Source organism: Nyctibius grandis, chromosome 9 (genome assembly GCF_013368605.1).
Source record: "Nyctibius grandis isolate bNycGra1 chromosome 9, bNycGra1.pri, whole genome shotgun sequence".
Lineage (NCBI taxonomy): Eukaryota > Metazoa > Chordata > Aves > Nyctibiiformes > Nyctibiidae > Nyctibius > Nyctibius grandis.
In genome coordinates this window covers 16,498,701-16,515,823 of record NC_090666.1, presented here as the reverse complement: position 1 = coordinate 16,515,823, position 17,123 = coordinate 16,498,701, and the positions used below count along the sequence as shown (strand labels likewise).

Genomic DNA, 17,123 nt, shown 5'->3' with positions numbered 1-17,123 from the left:
GAGTGGTAAAGTATCTTGTTATGTTTTTCAGCAGTTTCTGAATATATGTCCTGACAACACAGATTGGTTAGAGCTTTACTACTCTGTAGATTAGTACTTGCAATCGGGTGCAAAAAAATTTAAGATGGTTGAATCTAAAACTTGACTAAATTTCTAGATTTTCAACTGAAAACTTTATCACTGAGCATTTTATTACTAAAGCTCTATATCTTCTAGAATATGTGAATTAGCCAAAATGCTAACTGTGCTTTTGATGAGAGTTTGAATATAAAGAGCCATTATTTTCGTGATTCCAGATTCCCTTATGGTATATGACTTTCATGATTTTTCCTACTGTTTAACATTGCTTGTATGACTAAGAATCTGCCACTTTTTTTTCAGAGATTGACTTCTGTATAGTTCAGATTTTTAGTATTAGTCTTAGATTGTACAGCTTCAGATTACTCTGAGTAGTTCCTTTTACTTCTGCTAGATAGCACTGATGGCATGTATTTGGTTATATTCAAGTAGAATGGGTAGATTTATGTATTTATCAGACCTGTAATCCTCACGGTAGGCATCAGTCACGTCAAAATTTTTAAAAGGTGTATCAGCTTTAGTGAGGTACGTACATAGTGAGGTTCAGCATATTGTTCCTATCTCAAGGAGAGATGATGGCCTCTGTAATACAGTTATAAAAGCAACATGAATTATTGTAACACGTAAGAGAAAGTATACTAATTTTTTAAAATTATTTTAGGAATCTGCAGGCGGACAAGAGCGTTGCCATGATAGTTGGTTTCCAGGTAGTAATTTAGTTTCTAACATGCGTCACTTCATTAACTATGTCCGAGTAAGAGTACCAGAAACTGCTCCAGAGGTGAAGAGGGAACCACCTGCAAGTACGAGTTCTGATGGTTTAGCTTCATCACAAGTAAGTATACACAAATACTGGTCCTTTTCCTAGATTAGTTTAAGTTATTGCCTGTTTTGGTTTTTTTTTGTTTGTTTTTTTTTTACTGTTTTTATGAATTTCTTAGGATTTTTTTTTTTCCTCCGGTAATCTTTCCTAAGAGTACTGATAACAGAAATAGAATTTATTTCGAACGATACCTCCTTCCAAATGATGTATTTAATGACTTTTTTTTGTCCTCAATCTACCAGAGTTCAAGGCGGAAGAGCCTCCAGAGAGAGGTAGATCTGTGTGCAGTTTGTTCTCCTAAGCGATTAACTAGCAACATGGCTTTAGTTGTGCTCACCTTAACATTCAGTGGAATCTTCTAATTTTCCCGAGTTTCTTTTTAATTCATATTGCTAGGACTCATGCTTTTTTCATATTCTTTATTGTAATCTTAGGTAGTAGACTCTTAAGCAAAGAAATGCCCTGATGTTTTTAATGCATATTTTGAAATAAAAGCCTTCTATCAAATATAAAACGTCATTGACAGCTTACTGCTTGAGCTTTGTGTTAAGGCCTGTTTTGTCTTGCCAAGATACTACTAACATTTAATAACATAGAGTAGTCTTAGCTTTCTTGAATCTAGGTAAGTTTAACCTTATGGTAAAAGTGCATTTGAAATTATTAATGGCAAGTTTATTTGGATTTTTAGTGAAAACAAAATGAATATGCAAATGGTGAAATCCTGAAAGATTTATAGCCAGTAGATAATATAACTCTATGTCAGGATTGCTTTTGTATCTTTTGTATCCAGCACTTCAGATTACTGTATGCCAGATGTAGTGAAATACAGTGGATATTTCTTTTGCATGTTAATGTTAGAAAAATAGATCAAAATTTAAAGTAGGTGGGTGAGATGAAATAGATTAAAACATAAAGAAGGTAGGTGAGATGCTTTTAGAATCCCATTTTTATATTTGATCTCTGAAGTATTTGTACCTCTTGGCTGCCCAGCCTTCTGAGAAGGAGCGGGTAAGATGTTAAAGTGTTCTGAATTTCATGTTCAGAATATTCAGGAAACATCTCTCTGCTATGGATTCAGTATATGTGAGTTGCTTCCATGTATCCTTAATTTGGGACTGTAAGCAAGGGTAGCACCAAATAGAAACATCTGAATGGGCTCTGTCATTAGTGTGACTGCACTCATACGCTCAAGTGCTGTGAATAGCAAGCTCTGTTTGCAAATATGGGTATGTGGCTTCTGGATCTCAGCTGATAAATCCACACAAAATGGACAATGCCCATGGGGATGTGTGGGCTTACCTGAGTTCACCTGTGTGGGATTATGTGTTACATTGTGCAGCAGTGCTCAGTAGACTTTATTATAAAGACATTTAAATGACATAAAGATAGCAAAATTATCAATATTCTGGAAAAAGTAAGGAAATATTACTTGCAGAACAGAATTCTAAGTTGGACTAGAGCAAAGCCAGTTGTTAGTTGCTTCGGTATGGATGATATTTCATTTTGTACTTGGCTTTTTATGCAGCTGTGTATAACAGATTTGTATAAAAATATGACGTGCAGGGTTAATATTTTGCTATATGAAATTTCCATATGTTTTGGAAGGGGAGAGGCAACTTAAAATGTTCCATGCCTTTCTTCCTAGTTTAAAATATTTTCTATAATTTATAAATGTATGTTTTTATACTTGTATTTTTGAAAATTAAGTGTTATATTTTTTTTTCCCAAGAACTCAGGGACAGCTCAAGTGTTCAGTTTGGTCGCAGAACGTAGAAAGAAATTTCAGGAGATCATCAATCGGAACACCAGTGAGGCAAATCAGGTGGTTCGGCCCAAAACATCAATGAAATGGTCAGCACCTGGTGCAACTCCACAGCTAACCACAGCCATTCTAGAAGTCAAGGAAAGCATACTGTCCTTGCTGATTAAATTGCATCACAAACTCTCAGGAAAACAAAACTCTTACTATCCTCCATGGCTGGATGATGTGGATATTTTAATCCACCCAGAAATTCCAAGATACTCTCACGGTGATGGAATGACGGCAGTAGAAAGAATTTTATTGAAAGCTGCTGTACAGAGCAGATTGAATAAACGTATAATTGAAGAGATATGCAGAAAGGTGACGCCACCTGTACCACCAAAAAAGATCAGTTCTGCAGAGAAGAAAACTTTGGATAAAGAAGAAAGGTAACATTAAGAGCAAAGTAAAGGGGCAGTGGAAGGGCAGTGTGTTGTGCATCTATTGATTGATCTCTCTCCAGGTCTTTGCATGAATTAGTTATTTAAAGAACAAGTCTTAATTCTACAGTTCTTTTCTTTATCCATATTGTATATACATAATTTTACATGGGTACTGAGGAAGAACCTGCACCTTTCTAATTTAGATCTTTAAATTAGAAAAGTTTCATAATGATTTTGTGTGATACAGGTGCTCACCCTTCGTGTTGCCATGTATGTGCCACTCGTCTATACAAAGGCACAGAATTAAGATTGTGTTAAGTTTTGAGGCTTAACTGTGCAACCTCAAGATGAGGTAAAAAATTTTTTTTATTTCTATTGGCTGTTCATTCACATGTACATATTACACCACGATTATTTTTGTTTGTTTACTATATGTGGGTTTGGTGAGGGGCTAGAGCTGAGAAATAGAGCTGAAAACTAGGACTGGCAGGGACAAAGAGTTGAAGACTGGGACTGGAAGGAGAAACTTTCTGGTCAATGTAATAGTGAGTAAAGGGAAGATGGCAGGTCAAGTGAATAGTTGATGTGGGAAGACTCAGGCTGGCAAGTTGGGGATGTTAGGGAAGAACTGGGTTGTCAGGACAGAAATACTCAGGGCAGAGTAGCAAATGAAAGAACCAATTTTTAGTGAAAATCTTAATGGGGGAGAATGGGGTCTAGAGATCTGATAGGAGAACGAGAATGTGAAATAGGAATGCAAATGCCTGGAGAGCATGAGTAAGACAGAGATTGATAGAGCCAGCCAGAAAGATGAGTTGGCTGGAGTTAGGGCAGTGGGAAGAGATTGATAACTGGTTAGTGCAAAAGACTGAAACATGGCATTTGAAGGGAGGGGACGGTGAATAGGGTTAGAAGGTTGGGGCACAGAGAATCACAGAATCACAGAATCAATCAGGTTGGAAGAGACCTCTGCGATCATCGAGTCCATTACCCTGGCACCACCATGTCAACTAGACCATGGCACTAAGTGCCATGTCTAGTCTTTTCTTAAACACATCCAGAGATGGTGACTCCACCACCTCCCTGGGCAGCCCGTTCCAATGTCTAACAACCCTTTCTGAAAAGAAATTCTTCCTGATGTCCAACCTGAACCTCCCCTGGCAAAGCTTGAGGCTGTGTCCTCTTGTCCTATCACTAGTTGCCTAGGAGAAGAGGCCGACTCCCACTCCACTACAACCTCCCTTCAGGTAGTTGTAGACTGCAATAAGGTCACCTCTGAGCCTCCTCTTCTCCAGGCTAAACAACCCCAGCTCCCTCAGCCGTTCCTCATAGGTCATACCCTCCAGACCCTTCACCAGCTTGGTCGCCCTCCTCTGGACTTGCTTCCAACTCCTCAACATCTTTCTTGAAGTGCGGGGCCCAGAACTGGACACAGTATTCAAGGTGCGGCCTCACCAGTGCCGAGTAGAGGGGCACGATCACTTCCCTAGACCGGCTGGCTACACTATTCCTAATAGAGGCCAGGATGCCATTGGCCTTCTTGGCCACCTGGGCACACTGCTGGCTCATGTTTAGCCGGCTGTCGATCAGCACCCCCAGGTCTCTTTCCGCCGGGCCGCTTTCTAACCACTCTTCCCCCAGCCTGTAGAGCTGCGTGGGGTTGTTGTGGCCGAAGTGTAAGACCCGGCACTTGTTCTTGTTGAACCTCATGCCGTTGGTCTCGGCCCATCTATCTGACCTGTCCAGATCCCTCTGTAGGGCCTTCCTACCCTCCAGCAGATCGACACTCCCACCCAGCTTGGTGTCGTCTGCAAATTTGCTGAGGGTGCACTCAATCCCTACGTCTAGATCATTTATAAAGATATTGAACAGCACCGGCCCAGAACTGAGCCCTGGGGAACACCGCTAGTGACCGGCCGGCCGCCAGTTGGACTTAGCCCCGTTCACCACCACTCTCTGGGCTCGGCCATCCAGCCAGTTTTTAACCCACTGAAGCGTCCACCCATCCAAGCCCTGGGCAGCCAGTTTGTCTAGGAGGATGCTGTGGGAGACAGTGTCAAATGCCTTACTGAAGTCTAGATAGACTACATCCACAGCCCTGCCCTCATCTACTAAGCGAGTCACTTTGTCATAGAAGGAGACCAGGTTGGTCAAGCAGGACCTGCCTTTCATGAATCCATGTTGGCTGGCCCCGATGCCCCGATTGTCCTGCATGTGCCGTGTAATGGCACTCAGGATGATCTGTTCCATTACCTTGCCTGGCACTGAGGTCAGGCTGACAGGCCTATAATTCCCTGGATCATCCTTCCGACCCTTCTTGTAGATGGGCGTTACATTTGCTAATTTCCAGTCAGCTGGAACTTCTCCAGTTAACCAGAATGGGGTGGTCAGGTCAGAGAACTTACCACGTTCACTGAAGTAGAGACAAGGCACAGGCTGGAATGGACAAGAATACTCTTGAGTGCTTGTCCATGCAGTATTTTGTTATATGAATGGTTTGTGTGGCAGACTGTATGATTATGGTTCCAGAAATTTGGGTAGAAACATGCAGCTGTCTGACTCAGTTGGTTTCTGGATTACCTTTATTTATCCTGCTATTTTTATTTGATTGAAAATAAATTTTTCACTAAATTCTCTCTGGTACATGCAAGACCTACACTGTACTCAAGAATTAAACATAAAAAAATAATTGAATATTTTTTATAAGGTACATACTTTACAAAGTAAAATTAATTTTTTCTTACAAGTGGTCAGTTAATGGTTTAATTTTCAACATCCTTTGTAATAGTTCAGTAAATGAGAGAAACAGTCAAGGGTTAGCACATAAAATAGTCTTTCAGAAAATGCCAGACTGAATGGCTGCTTTAGATAAAACACAGCTACATCTTGGACACCTACTCGTTATTGTGGTACTCAGTAGTGCTAGATTTATGTACAGGAGAAGCATGGGAATCAATAAATCAAGTAAGTTTTCATATAGAAAAGGGTAAGGTCATTTCTTTCCCCCTATAAAGGATGTGATATTGTCAAGGATCTATTGTGGGCACTTTAAGTTTTCAGTTAAATTCTGGGGCTAATGTAATGGTGAAAATAAATGTTTCCAGTTCTTTGTTGTTCTGAGTGACTATTTGCTTCTCCTCAAATCCATAATGGCATTGGTGACCCATGAAGTTTATTAATGGACAGTGTGATAACTGAAATGACTAATCTATTAGACTGACAGTCCTCATATAGTCAGGCGGCAATTTTTGCTTTCTTTTTTGATTGTTTTGTTTTGTTTTTCTTTTTCCCCCAAGTCCAGTTTTGTATTAGTGAAGATCAAGCAGACTGTGAGCATTTAGTGATCACCCTTTCAGGTTACTTCAATATATAACGACAAACTTGGCATCACTCAGGCAATGGGTTGTCGCCATAGAAACCGAAATACAGAGCTAGAAGAGAGCCTGAGCTGCTTGCAGTATTTTTTCAATTGCAGTGTCATACTCTCAGGGGCCATCATGGAAAATTACAGAGCTGTACTGAATCTGTCAGAGTTTGTTTATGTCTTCTTATTAAAGACCTCTATTTACAGTCACTCTGCTTTTAGTCAAGGTGTATATTGAGAAGTTCTCAGGGAGAAATAAATAAAAACAGGTTGAATGAATGCCCTGGGATGATCCTCAGAATAATGAATCTCAGGATTGTTGCAAATAGCAGTTATTTTGAGAAATGGTGGCTGTACAATGTGACAGGTAAATGGGCAGAGATACTTGGGTTTTTAAGGTGCCTTTAAGAAAACAAGTTAGAAGCTTTGACTTATAAACAGGCCACTATGGGATAGCAGGTTACAGTATATTAGGTGCTTTGGGCCTGTGCATGCCTGTTCCTGTGCCAGGACAGTGATAATCAGACAGTGCTGGAGACTAAAGAGCAGCCCATCAGCATATCAGATGCCAAGTGATGTTTTTAAATCCCTTGTTAGTTATGTGAATCATCTCTGAGCAGGGGGAAAAAATTCATTGTAAATGCTTATGCACAGAGTTTGTAGCTCTAATAGAGCTTCCCTAGGTGCCCTGGGGAGGTGCTGCGTAAAGCCCTCGTCCATGGGACTCGTACGTCTTTCCATGTGCCATGTCAGGAGCAGCTGTGGTGTGAGTTTTGTTTGGGTTTCCCACTTGAACTCTCCCATTTCCTCTGTTGGTAAACTCTTGTCAAAGTAAAGATCCTTTCTTGGTACCTCAGGAAGAAGAAAATCAGTGTCTATTTGCTTCATCTTTTTACATCCATCAATACTGCTCTACCCTATGCAATGTGTGTATATATAGGGAGTTATAGAATAGCTGATCATATAGCCTTGTACAGATCACCAGTACAGTTTAAACAGAAGGACAGACAAGAATGAGTCTCTAATGTCTTCCATTTGTAAATCCAGAGCTGTGTTAAACATGAGGAAAAAGTTAGCGAAGTCAGCTTGGCTCCAGGGAGATGAGGGCCTTCAATCTGGAAGCAATCTCAAGCTTCTTTAAGTCCAGGTATAAAAGCGGTTGGTGACCAGTATCTAAGGTGGACTGGGGGAGAAGGAGCCAGTATGAGGAGCCTTAGCTGGAATATAAATTATTCCTAATTGTTTGCCTTGTTATCAAGCTTGTTATCAAAAGTGAATGAGGTAGGCTTTATTATTATTATTAACCACATGTAAACATTGGTTGCTCACAAGAGTACTTGTGTTTGTACAATAGTTGACATTTCACTCTGTTATTCTTCCCTTATGTAATAGAAAAATAACTTTCAAGAATGAGGTCTTGGGTTCTTTTTTCTTATGATGCCATGTCCTAATCTGTTAAAAGATCCTTTGGTTTTCTGAAGGGTTTTTTAGGACAGGATTTTATTCATTTCTTTCAGACCCAAAAGAAAATAATTCTTATTTCTTAAAAAACTCTGCTTTTAAAGCAAGAGATTCCCTTTTTTTAGGCTTGAAAATTAATCCTTTATTTAGAGAAAACTTGAATTTTGAGTTATATTGTTGAAGGTGGCAACTGTAATCAGCCTGACACTATAAACTATTTTTTTCCCTCCTTTATATATACTCTTTCCCCCCCCACCCCTTCTTCCCCCCTCTTCTTTCACTCAGACGACAGAAGGCCAGAGAAAGGCAACAGAAATTGTTGGCTGAATTTGCTTCAAGGCAGAAAAGCTTCATGGAAACTGCCATGGATGTTGGTAAGTTTTTGTGTGGTTGACTGCTTGCTTTTTTATTTATTTGTTTATTTATTTTTAATGTCCATGTTAGTATTAAAGTTTTTACTCAAACAATTTAAAAAAACCCTCAACCAACCAAGCAAAAAACCCTCCCCTCAGATTTCACTACTGTATCCACTTCTTCACTAAATGCTTCCTAAGAGGCTTAAAGTTGTGTTTTCTAGGGCAGATAATACTGAATACATAATTGCCAAAGAACAGATTAAATGATCTTGAAAATATTTAAAAGAGAACACATTCTCTGTAGGACATAATTTTATTCCTATTTTTTCTTAATATACAGTGGATGAAATTATTAAGTGTGTGAGATGTGTTTTAAAGTATTTACCTTTTAATATAAAACGTCCCAAAGTTAGTTTGTCTTTTAAAGGTTGCATTTTCTTTAACCTGTAATAATAACATTTAAGATTATTTCTTCATAGAGTCTCAATTTTTGGTAAGGTAGAAGTTTCGCATTTTAAATTTATGTGTAGAATTAAGGAAAGTATATTTTTTACATCATCTCAGTTGCTATAAGTGGTAACACTGTATTCTATTTCAAGTACAGGCTTTACAGCAGAATCAACCCTTGTTTTTCTTGAGAATACGTTCTTTCAGGTTCTGCTGTGTAGAAGCACATGGTTTTGATTGTTTTACTTGTTTAACTGAGGAATGGAAAATACTTTCATCATCTGGATTACTTCATTGAAAATGAGCCTTTTTGAAAGATAAGAAAAAGCAGGAATCTCTTTTTTTCCCTTCTTTCAATCAAATATCATGTACTATGTAGTTTTGATTTGAGTTTAAGCACTGGTTAGAAATAATTTGACAACAGTTTTTGCTGAAAAAGTCTAGTTTTTGAAATTGTTAAATTCTCTTCAGTTCATAGGTTGCTGAGAAGATTTATTCCTTCATACTTATGAAGGTCTTGGATACAGCAATCATTTGAAATTTCTTTAGCAAATTAATGACTACATGTGGTGTTATGTTTGGAGAGTGTGCAATACAACACAAAGTGCACAGATAAAAATGAGTTTAAGTCATGCTGATTAAATGGGTAGCTATTTCTTTTTAATCTATTTGTTGAAGTAAGGAGGAAGGGAAGAAGAAACATGCAGTTTACAGTCATGGCTAATTGAAAGCGACTGGGAAACTTTGATTCTGCAGTCACCTATATTTTGGATTCTTGATATTGCAACTTTAAAGTTGATGTTTTTGTATATGAAATCACATGTTTCTATATATATTTACCTGTCATAGCTGTATTTGCATATATACATATTTATGCATAAATACTCCCGTGCTTGAGTTTTTATAAGCTATGTTTAAGGTAACTGCTTTGATTTGTGGATGAAGCACACTAGTTAAATCAATAAATTACACAGCATTTATTTGTGTGGAGGACTGGGAACACTATTACTTAACTACGTATGTCAAATATTAAAAAGAACCTTTAGTTTCTGATTAATTGTTTGCCAGGAATATTTTCTTCAATTTGCTCTGTTTTTAAACTGAAGTAATTTGTTCAGCTGTGAATGCAGTCTCTATATGTTACAGCAAATCATTGAAAAAGTTGCAGAAATTATTGTTACTCTAATTTTAAAACACAAGAAATGGTAAGAATTCTGAAACTAGTCTTTTCAATTTAAAACTAATATAAGTATTTAATAGTCTTACCCTGAATTGTATCGTAGCTGTGCTGAAGTAGTACGTTTGAAAAACAAAAAAATCCTTTCATGCTGAAGTCAGTCAGTTAAAATGCGTTCCCTTCTCGCACATTCAAACTCTGTTACCTGTTACTTTTATTATAGATTGAAATTCAGCAGTAGGTTTGTTTCTTAATTTTGGTTGTTTGTTGTCACAGTAATAACGCTGTCAGAATGCAGGGATGGTGAGGCCTCAGGTTCCTGGCTTTGTCACTGATTTAGTTGGTGTCATTTGGGCAAATTATTATCATCATCATCATCATCATCATAATCTTTTGAAACTTCTCTGTCTATGAAATGTGGATGTGAATCAGTGGTAAAGTGTGAGAACCAGAGTAATTGGTTTTGGGTATAGCACTTCAAAAATGTCACAATAGCTTTCTTTTGACAGTGTAGAAGACTGAAAATAGTCTGAAAATAAATGTGTCTAGAAGATGATAGGAATAATGGAGAATAGCCAAAGCGTAAAGATTATTTTATTAGAACCCGATAAACTTAATAGTTTCCAGAGTGTTTATTATTAGTGCACAGAGCCACTGTTAATCCCCTGAGGTATTTCTCTTGTTTGATTGTTGGGATGTTGCAATGAAACATGGCTTAAAAGGAAGTTACCGAGTTACACGTTCATTTTTCAATATTAAGTGTATCTCATTGTAGCAGCAAAAGGTATTTATTTGAACTGGAATTCACAAATTCATCTGAGATTGGTAAAGGTAATTCCTCATCTGAGAAAGTAAAGGTTGGCATTTTTCTTGCTTATGATCACTGTAGAAAAAATTCCGATTATTTAGCCCTTTCCATTTATGCCCCCTGTTACTTTCTATTTATATTCTGTGACATCTGCAGAACTGCATTGCCAGTCAAGCTTGCCTGGAAGTAATTAAGTGAAATTTAGAAACAGTTATGTTAATGAACTAGGATGGAACAGAACCCACTGTGCTGTCTTTAGCTGTTTCACTGCAGGACAAACGTAAAAAGTAGAAAAATAAACCAAGAAACGTGGTTCGAAGAGCAGCAGATACAACTCTTGAAATATCTGAGGAGAACGTCTAGTGAGTCAAAAATGTGGTGTCACATAGTCACATACAGCGGCAACTCCACAGGCCTTGTAGTCGCCTAGTAATAGCTACTTTTACATCTTCATTTTGAGAGCACTTACCGCAGTGTGAGGCTATGGTTTATCTGTCATGATGTGGAACTCCATGCAAGAGATTTTTGAAACTTCACTGCCTTTCAGTGAAGGCAGTTTATCTTTCTTATATTTAAGAAAAATAAATCCCTCTGCTCCGGGTTAATAGTAGCCTTTAACAAATTACAGTGATATTTTTAATGATCTAAGTTTTATAAACATGAAATATTATAATCCATTCCAGACGAGCTGCTGAACTACTTAATCAAGTGTATCTTAGTGAAAATTTGTAAATTGGTTAATGTGTGAATTATAAATATTAAGGTATCTCACATTCCTTCAGTAGTTTCGCTGTCTCTGAAGTGCCTAATGTGATTTTTTTAAATGCCTCTTGATAAGTATGCGGTGTGATCTTTGTCTTTCTTTCCTATGATGCGAGAGTCTCAGCAGGATGTCATTTTGTCCTTCAAGCAAACATTCCTTAGCTAGGGTTAAAAACCAGTGCAGAGTTTTAGTGCAAGGTGACATACATTTCCTAACGCTCAATCTTCTCAACCCAGATAGAAAAATAAATTGGGTACTGATCTCTTGAGAATATATATGCTGGGTCAGGGCAAAGAATATTAGCATATTAATGGTTGCTTTGATGCCAAGGGGCCACTTTGACACACAATGAATACAGCAGGAAGAACGTTGACTACAGTCAACAGAGATCGTAAACTATATTTACTGTGTTTACAGAGCCCTTTTGGTTCTGGGGTTTTGCTGGGCAGGGGAATGGAGGAGAGTGAATCTTTAACTCTGGAGAGCGCAAGTGAAATAAAATTCAGGCACCAATGCATTCTGTGATAAAACAGTGTGCTGGATTTTAGCAGACTGATCAGTGTTTGCTAGGAAGTAGGAAAAGCTAGGATTTTGTAACTTTGGGTCTCTCACTCCTGTTGGTATAAACCCAACAAAAGATCTAAATAATTAACTTTTTTAAAAGCCCATGGGAATGATAGTGTTTGGCACTACCCTGGATTTCTGTCACAGTTTAAATGTTTTCATCCTCCCTTAGTGTTTTTATCTTTGTTTTTAATGAGGTTCACATTTATCCAGATTTCTGAAATAATTCACAAGGACAAAGAAAAGTCCCAGAACCCACTGTAAGGGGGTGGCCTGTGTTACAACATTAGACAAACCTTATGAGAGAAACTTGGTGAATTGATACCAATATAATGTGTCTTATCTTGTATTTCCCATTTGCTCCTTCTTCACACACATTGACATTATCAGGACAAGGCTCTGTAAAATCAATTAGGTTAAATCTTTGGAGAATCAGAGTTCTAAACTGTAAGCATCCTTGACTGTATTCCAAAGAATGCTGGACGTACAATACACTTGCTGTCTTGTACGACTGCTGCCTGGCTAGTGAATCTGTGCTTCAGCCTAGCAACTGAAGCCACCTTGGTCTTCCTTGTTCTCCTGCTGCCACTACCTACTTCCTGAATCACCAGTGGAGTGATGAGATGTCTTGTTTTGGATGCCAGTGATTTTAACGTAAAACAAAACTGCAGGCTGCTACAAAACCTGTTTGAAAGGTGGAAGAGTAATATGCCTCAAGATTAGTATCTTAGCAAATGGCTGGCAAAGGATTCCTTTGGTGCTCAATAAGGCAATGTTGCTCTGGGATGTAACACGCGCTATTTTCATGGGAAAAAGTGTCAGCAAAAAATCTTGGGGGTTTTTGCACCAGTGGAAGCAAAATAAGGAGATTTAGCATGTTCTTCACCTTTTAGTTGCAACTGATGTAGCTTTGTTCACGTGACAGTTCTTGGTGGTGCTTTGGGTGGGGTTTCTAGCCAGAATAGAAGGAATTTTGTGTTATATTACAATCAATGTTTAACTATAAAGACTTTTCTTCAATATAAAAGGACATTTAATAACATAATAATTTTTATTAAGCTGTCTATTTATAATTGCATCCTGGGAGCTAGGAAATGTTAGCTCGTACCATAAAAATTGGTAAGAACTTGTATTTTCTAAATCAAATGAATAAAAGAGCATTACAACTACAGTCATTTTAAATAAATGCTTGACGAGTTGCCATGGAAAACACAAAGCAATTCTGCACTTTTGTTTGTATGAAATGGAAAAAAAAAGAAAAAAAAAAGACTATGTGGAGCTAGAAGTTTCTGGGCATTTTAAGCTTCCATATGAGTACTATGGCAGTAAAATGTGTTTAGTTTTATTTTTCCTCATGTGAAATAGGAAATATATAACTGAAAGTTAACTAGAGTGGAAACATCCCAATTACTTTATATTCACAAGTATCAGTGCATTAATGAAATATTTTAAAAGGAAATTTGCAGGACAGAGTTTGTCTCAACAGTATTTTGAGTTGAAACACATTTGTCCTGATCCTTGACAGTGCAGGTAGCTCATGTAGCTGGTGAGGCAGGGTCTGTTGCTTCCACAGGAGCTCCACAGTGACAAAACTCAGGAAGGCAAGATTGGGATCATTGCTAGATGCATAGCTTGTTTTCTTTTTTTCCAGACTACCACTGATATATTTTCACTTCAGGAATTACACTGCCAAATGCACTCTTTCAAACAAACCATAGCCTGGGTCTTATCTTCCAAAGAAGCTAACAACTAGTTTAAGCCAGTAATGAAGGTTTATCATAGTCCATTCAAAAAGAATTGGGGTTTTGTGTTTTTTGTCTGCTTAATTATTTGAGAGTTTAAATTCTTGCAAATTTCTCTTACCCACGGATTTTGTGTAAATTGACTTTTTCTTTCACTAGCTCTAGGGGAAATTATTTTATTGGGAAGTCTTCCTTGATGCTAGAAGTTTAGTTCCCTTGAAATTTTATTGTTTGCCAAAGTAGCCTAGCACTAGATCTAAGTAGCTGTGAAGGAAACATGCATTTGATCATTGAGTTATAAGATTAAATTAGCCTGATTTTTATGCGCCTATTGCACATAGTCAATAGAAGTATAGATTGCGTATACTGAATTGGTTTGAAACACCTTTTAAATACAGAGATCTTTATTTTTTTCCTTCAGGTTTAAAATATGCAATTTATGATGAATGAATGGTATTTTGTAAATTAAATGTTGACTGATTTTGAGGGCTTCCATTGAGGTGTTCAAAATCAGATTGACACGCTATATTCTCTTTCTACACTTCTTAAAAATATTGAACAGATGCATATTTTATGTTGTATTGACAATATTTTAGAAAAGGATAAATAAAGCTGGAACTCTCTAGTCATTCTCGTGTCATGTGCTTCTGATACATAGGTATATGTGAGTGTGCGTTACACAATTATGGGGTGCTGTTAAATATAGAAAATAGCTGAAGTGTTCAGGGCCAGGTTGGATGGGGCTTTGAGAAACCTGGTCTAGTGGAAGGTGTCCCTGCCCACGGCAGGGGGGTTGGAACTAGATGATCTTTAAGGTCCCTTCCAACCCAAACCATTCTACGATTCTATGATTCCTCCCTTCTGTGCAACAATTGCTCCTAGGTTTTCTGGATGTTTGACTTAAAAAATAAAAAACATTTGCAGTTGATGCATTCTGCTTTTTCTTTCATTGTATATCTGACTGCCACTAGATGGTGATAGACGTGTGTACAATATTAACAACTGGATGTCAATGAAGATCGGCGTTCATTTTTGTATGACCCTCAATAACTGACTGGGAAGTCAATAGTTACTGAAACAATGCAATTTTGATTCTGCCCTGTGAGTGAAGAGCATTGCATGGAGCTTTTCATAGCAAAGAAAGATGCTGCCTGGCACCCAACATGCCTCTCCTTATAGCAGCAGGCCTCCTGTGCTGAACTTGTAGTGGACTTTCAGAAGAGAGCAGCTCTCCTAAAAGCAGTTCTGCATGAGGACTGTTGCTGCACTCAAGGTTTTTGGGTTCTCTATCCAGCACCTTGGCCTACTTAATCAAGGAGATAAGGGGCATGGTTGAAGGTAGGGAGGAAGTGTTTTCCTTTGGAAAAATTAGCTTCTAGGAAAGAAACAAAGCACCCTTATATTCTAGGTCAAGAGGCTGACTGTATGTGTTCCTGAGCAGTCAGGAGAGGATCATTTAGTCTTAAGGTGCTTTTCTTTCCAATTAATAAAGAATTCTTACCTTTGATTGTAACATAACATAAAATTCTATTTTGGTTAGCCCCCTGCCCCAAAACCACCACCACGTGAACAAAGCTACATCAAGTGCAATTGCTCCAGTACTTTGAAGCTGGTCTTTAACCTTGAACATTTCTGTCCATGCACCTAGGAAATAATAATGTAGACCATTAGAAAACCAGATCTCTGATAACATCTTGTATACAGTAAATGTTAAACTAAACATCTGGTTTATAGCAGCAGATTACTTTCTTAATGCATCCCAAATTTTTAAAGTGTCCAAGCTTCACATTAACAAGAATCTTCAGTTTTTAGTTGCGTATTTCATTCGCCTTGTCTAAGCATCTTACAATTATTTCTGAGGTCTCCGGATTAACATTTTCCTTCTAATTGTTGTCAGAGTCAGTTGTGAGCAAATCTGGTTTTAGTAGAGATTTCTATTCATTGCCCTTCGTCTCTGTATGTTCAGTTTTCAATATAGTATCTAATGAAATAAAAGTTAGATCTCTGTTTTATAGAAGTTTTAAAGAGATCAAGCTTAATACAAAACTTGAACTGAACATTTAATTCCACTGGGAATAATTTTGAATATGGGAAGACTTGTACTTCATTGTGTAGGTGTCTTTCTTTTTGAAGCAGCAAGGTTAGTTTCAAGTAACTGTCAATGTTTTAGTTGTAGATACACCAGAGAAATTATTTTGGAGGTTTTTTGTCACTACCTCAATGCAGATGCAATTGGATTTCTTTCCCTCTGTTTAATATCAATTTTCTTACTGTCTTTTTAGAATCACCAGATGCTGATATTGCCATGGAGGTAGCTACATCAGAACAGCATGTTTCTGAGGCAATATATGATTGTGTTATTTGTGGGCAAAGCGGTCCTTCTACTGAAGACAGACCTACAGGGCTAGTTGTACTATTACAAGCATCCTCAGGTATGAATGTGTGACTTGTTGGACAAGCAGTGTTTTTGCAGCTTTTAGTATGTGTGCATAAACACTGTTGTGCCTCATGGAGCTGGAAAAGACAGTCCCTTTTTTTTTTTTTTTTTTTTATGTGGATGATCCTCCATGAGGCACATGTGTAGGTCTAAGGTTACTGAGAAAATTTTTAAATGTTTGGGAAAAGAGCGAACAGTTCATGTTAGCTTTTGCAAACCCAGAAATATATAATAGACCCGCAGGAAAATAGGTATTGAAAGAAAAAAGAAAAAAAAATAGCCATTGGTGTGTCTATATGTGTTTGTGTATGTATATATACTTTATGTACAAGTGCAAAAGCACAACTTTCAGTATTTAGTTTCTTTAATAATTTTTTTACTGTGCAACATCAACAAAGCTCGTTGTAGTTACAAATCGGAATTTCCTTGTGGGGTTCCCACGGGACAATGGTGGGAACGAGGTACTGAACGAGCTATATCCAGGCATGTCCAGGGGGTGGTAATGGGGTGGTAATGAACTAGCCAATCATAATAAAGAACAAGGACTTTGGCTATGAGAAAAATAAGATATGGGGAAGTTGAAAAATAAGAAAGAATGCTGCACCTGCAAGATATAGCTTTTTAGCATAAGCCAATCAGAACTAATATAGAGGCGTGTGAACAAAGCATACTAACCAATCATAATAGAAATGACATGTACACAGAGCGTGTACAAAAATAGAATAGTATAAATGTACCCTTAATAGAATAGTATAAACGTACCCTCAGATACGAAAATAAACGAGATCTGCTTAACGATCATATTGGTCTGCGTGCAGTGTCTCCGTGCCCTCTCGCGAACACAGACATTTCCTGATTGTTTTCTTAATTGTTCAGCATATTGTTATCCATTGCATTCTTTATCGCTGATTTTCTTCAT

At 37.7% G+C, this 17,123-nt stretch overlaps 1 protein-coding gene across 1 annotated transcript in view; it reads left to right on the top strand.

The window, feature by feature from the left end:
* Nucleotides 1-17,123, top strand: part of UBR3 (ubiquitin protein ligase E3 component n-recognin 3) — a 120,261-nt gene that overhangs the window by 51,436 nt on the left and 51,702 nt on the right. Inside the window, 4 exon segments of the mRNA XM_068407438.1 lie at nt 740-913; nt 2,631-3,091; nt 8,196-8,284; nt 16,050-16,199. Of these exon segments, the coding sequence (XP_068263539.1) occupies nt 740-913; nt 2,631-3,091; nt 8,196-8,284; nt 16,050-16,199 (874 nt within the window).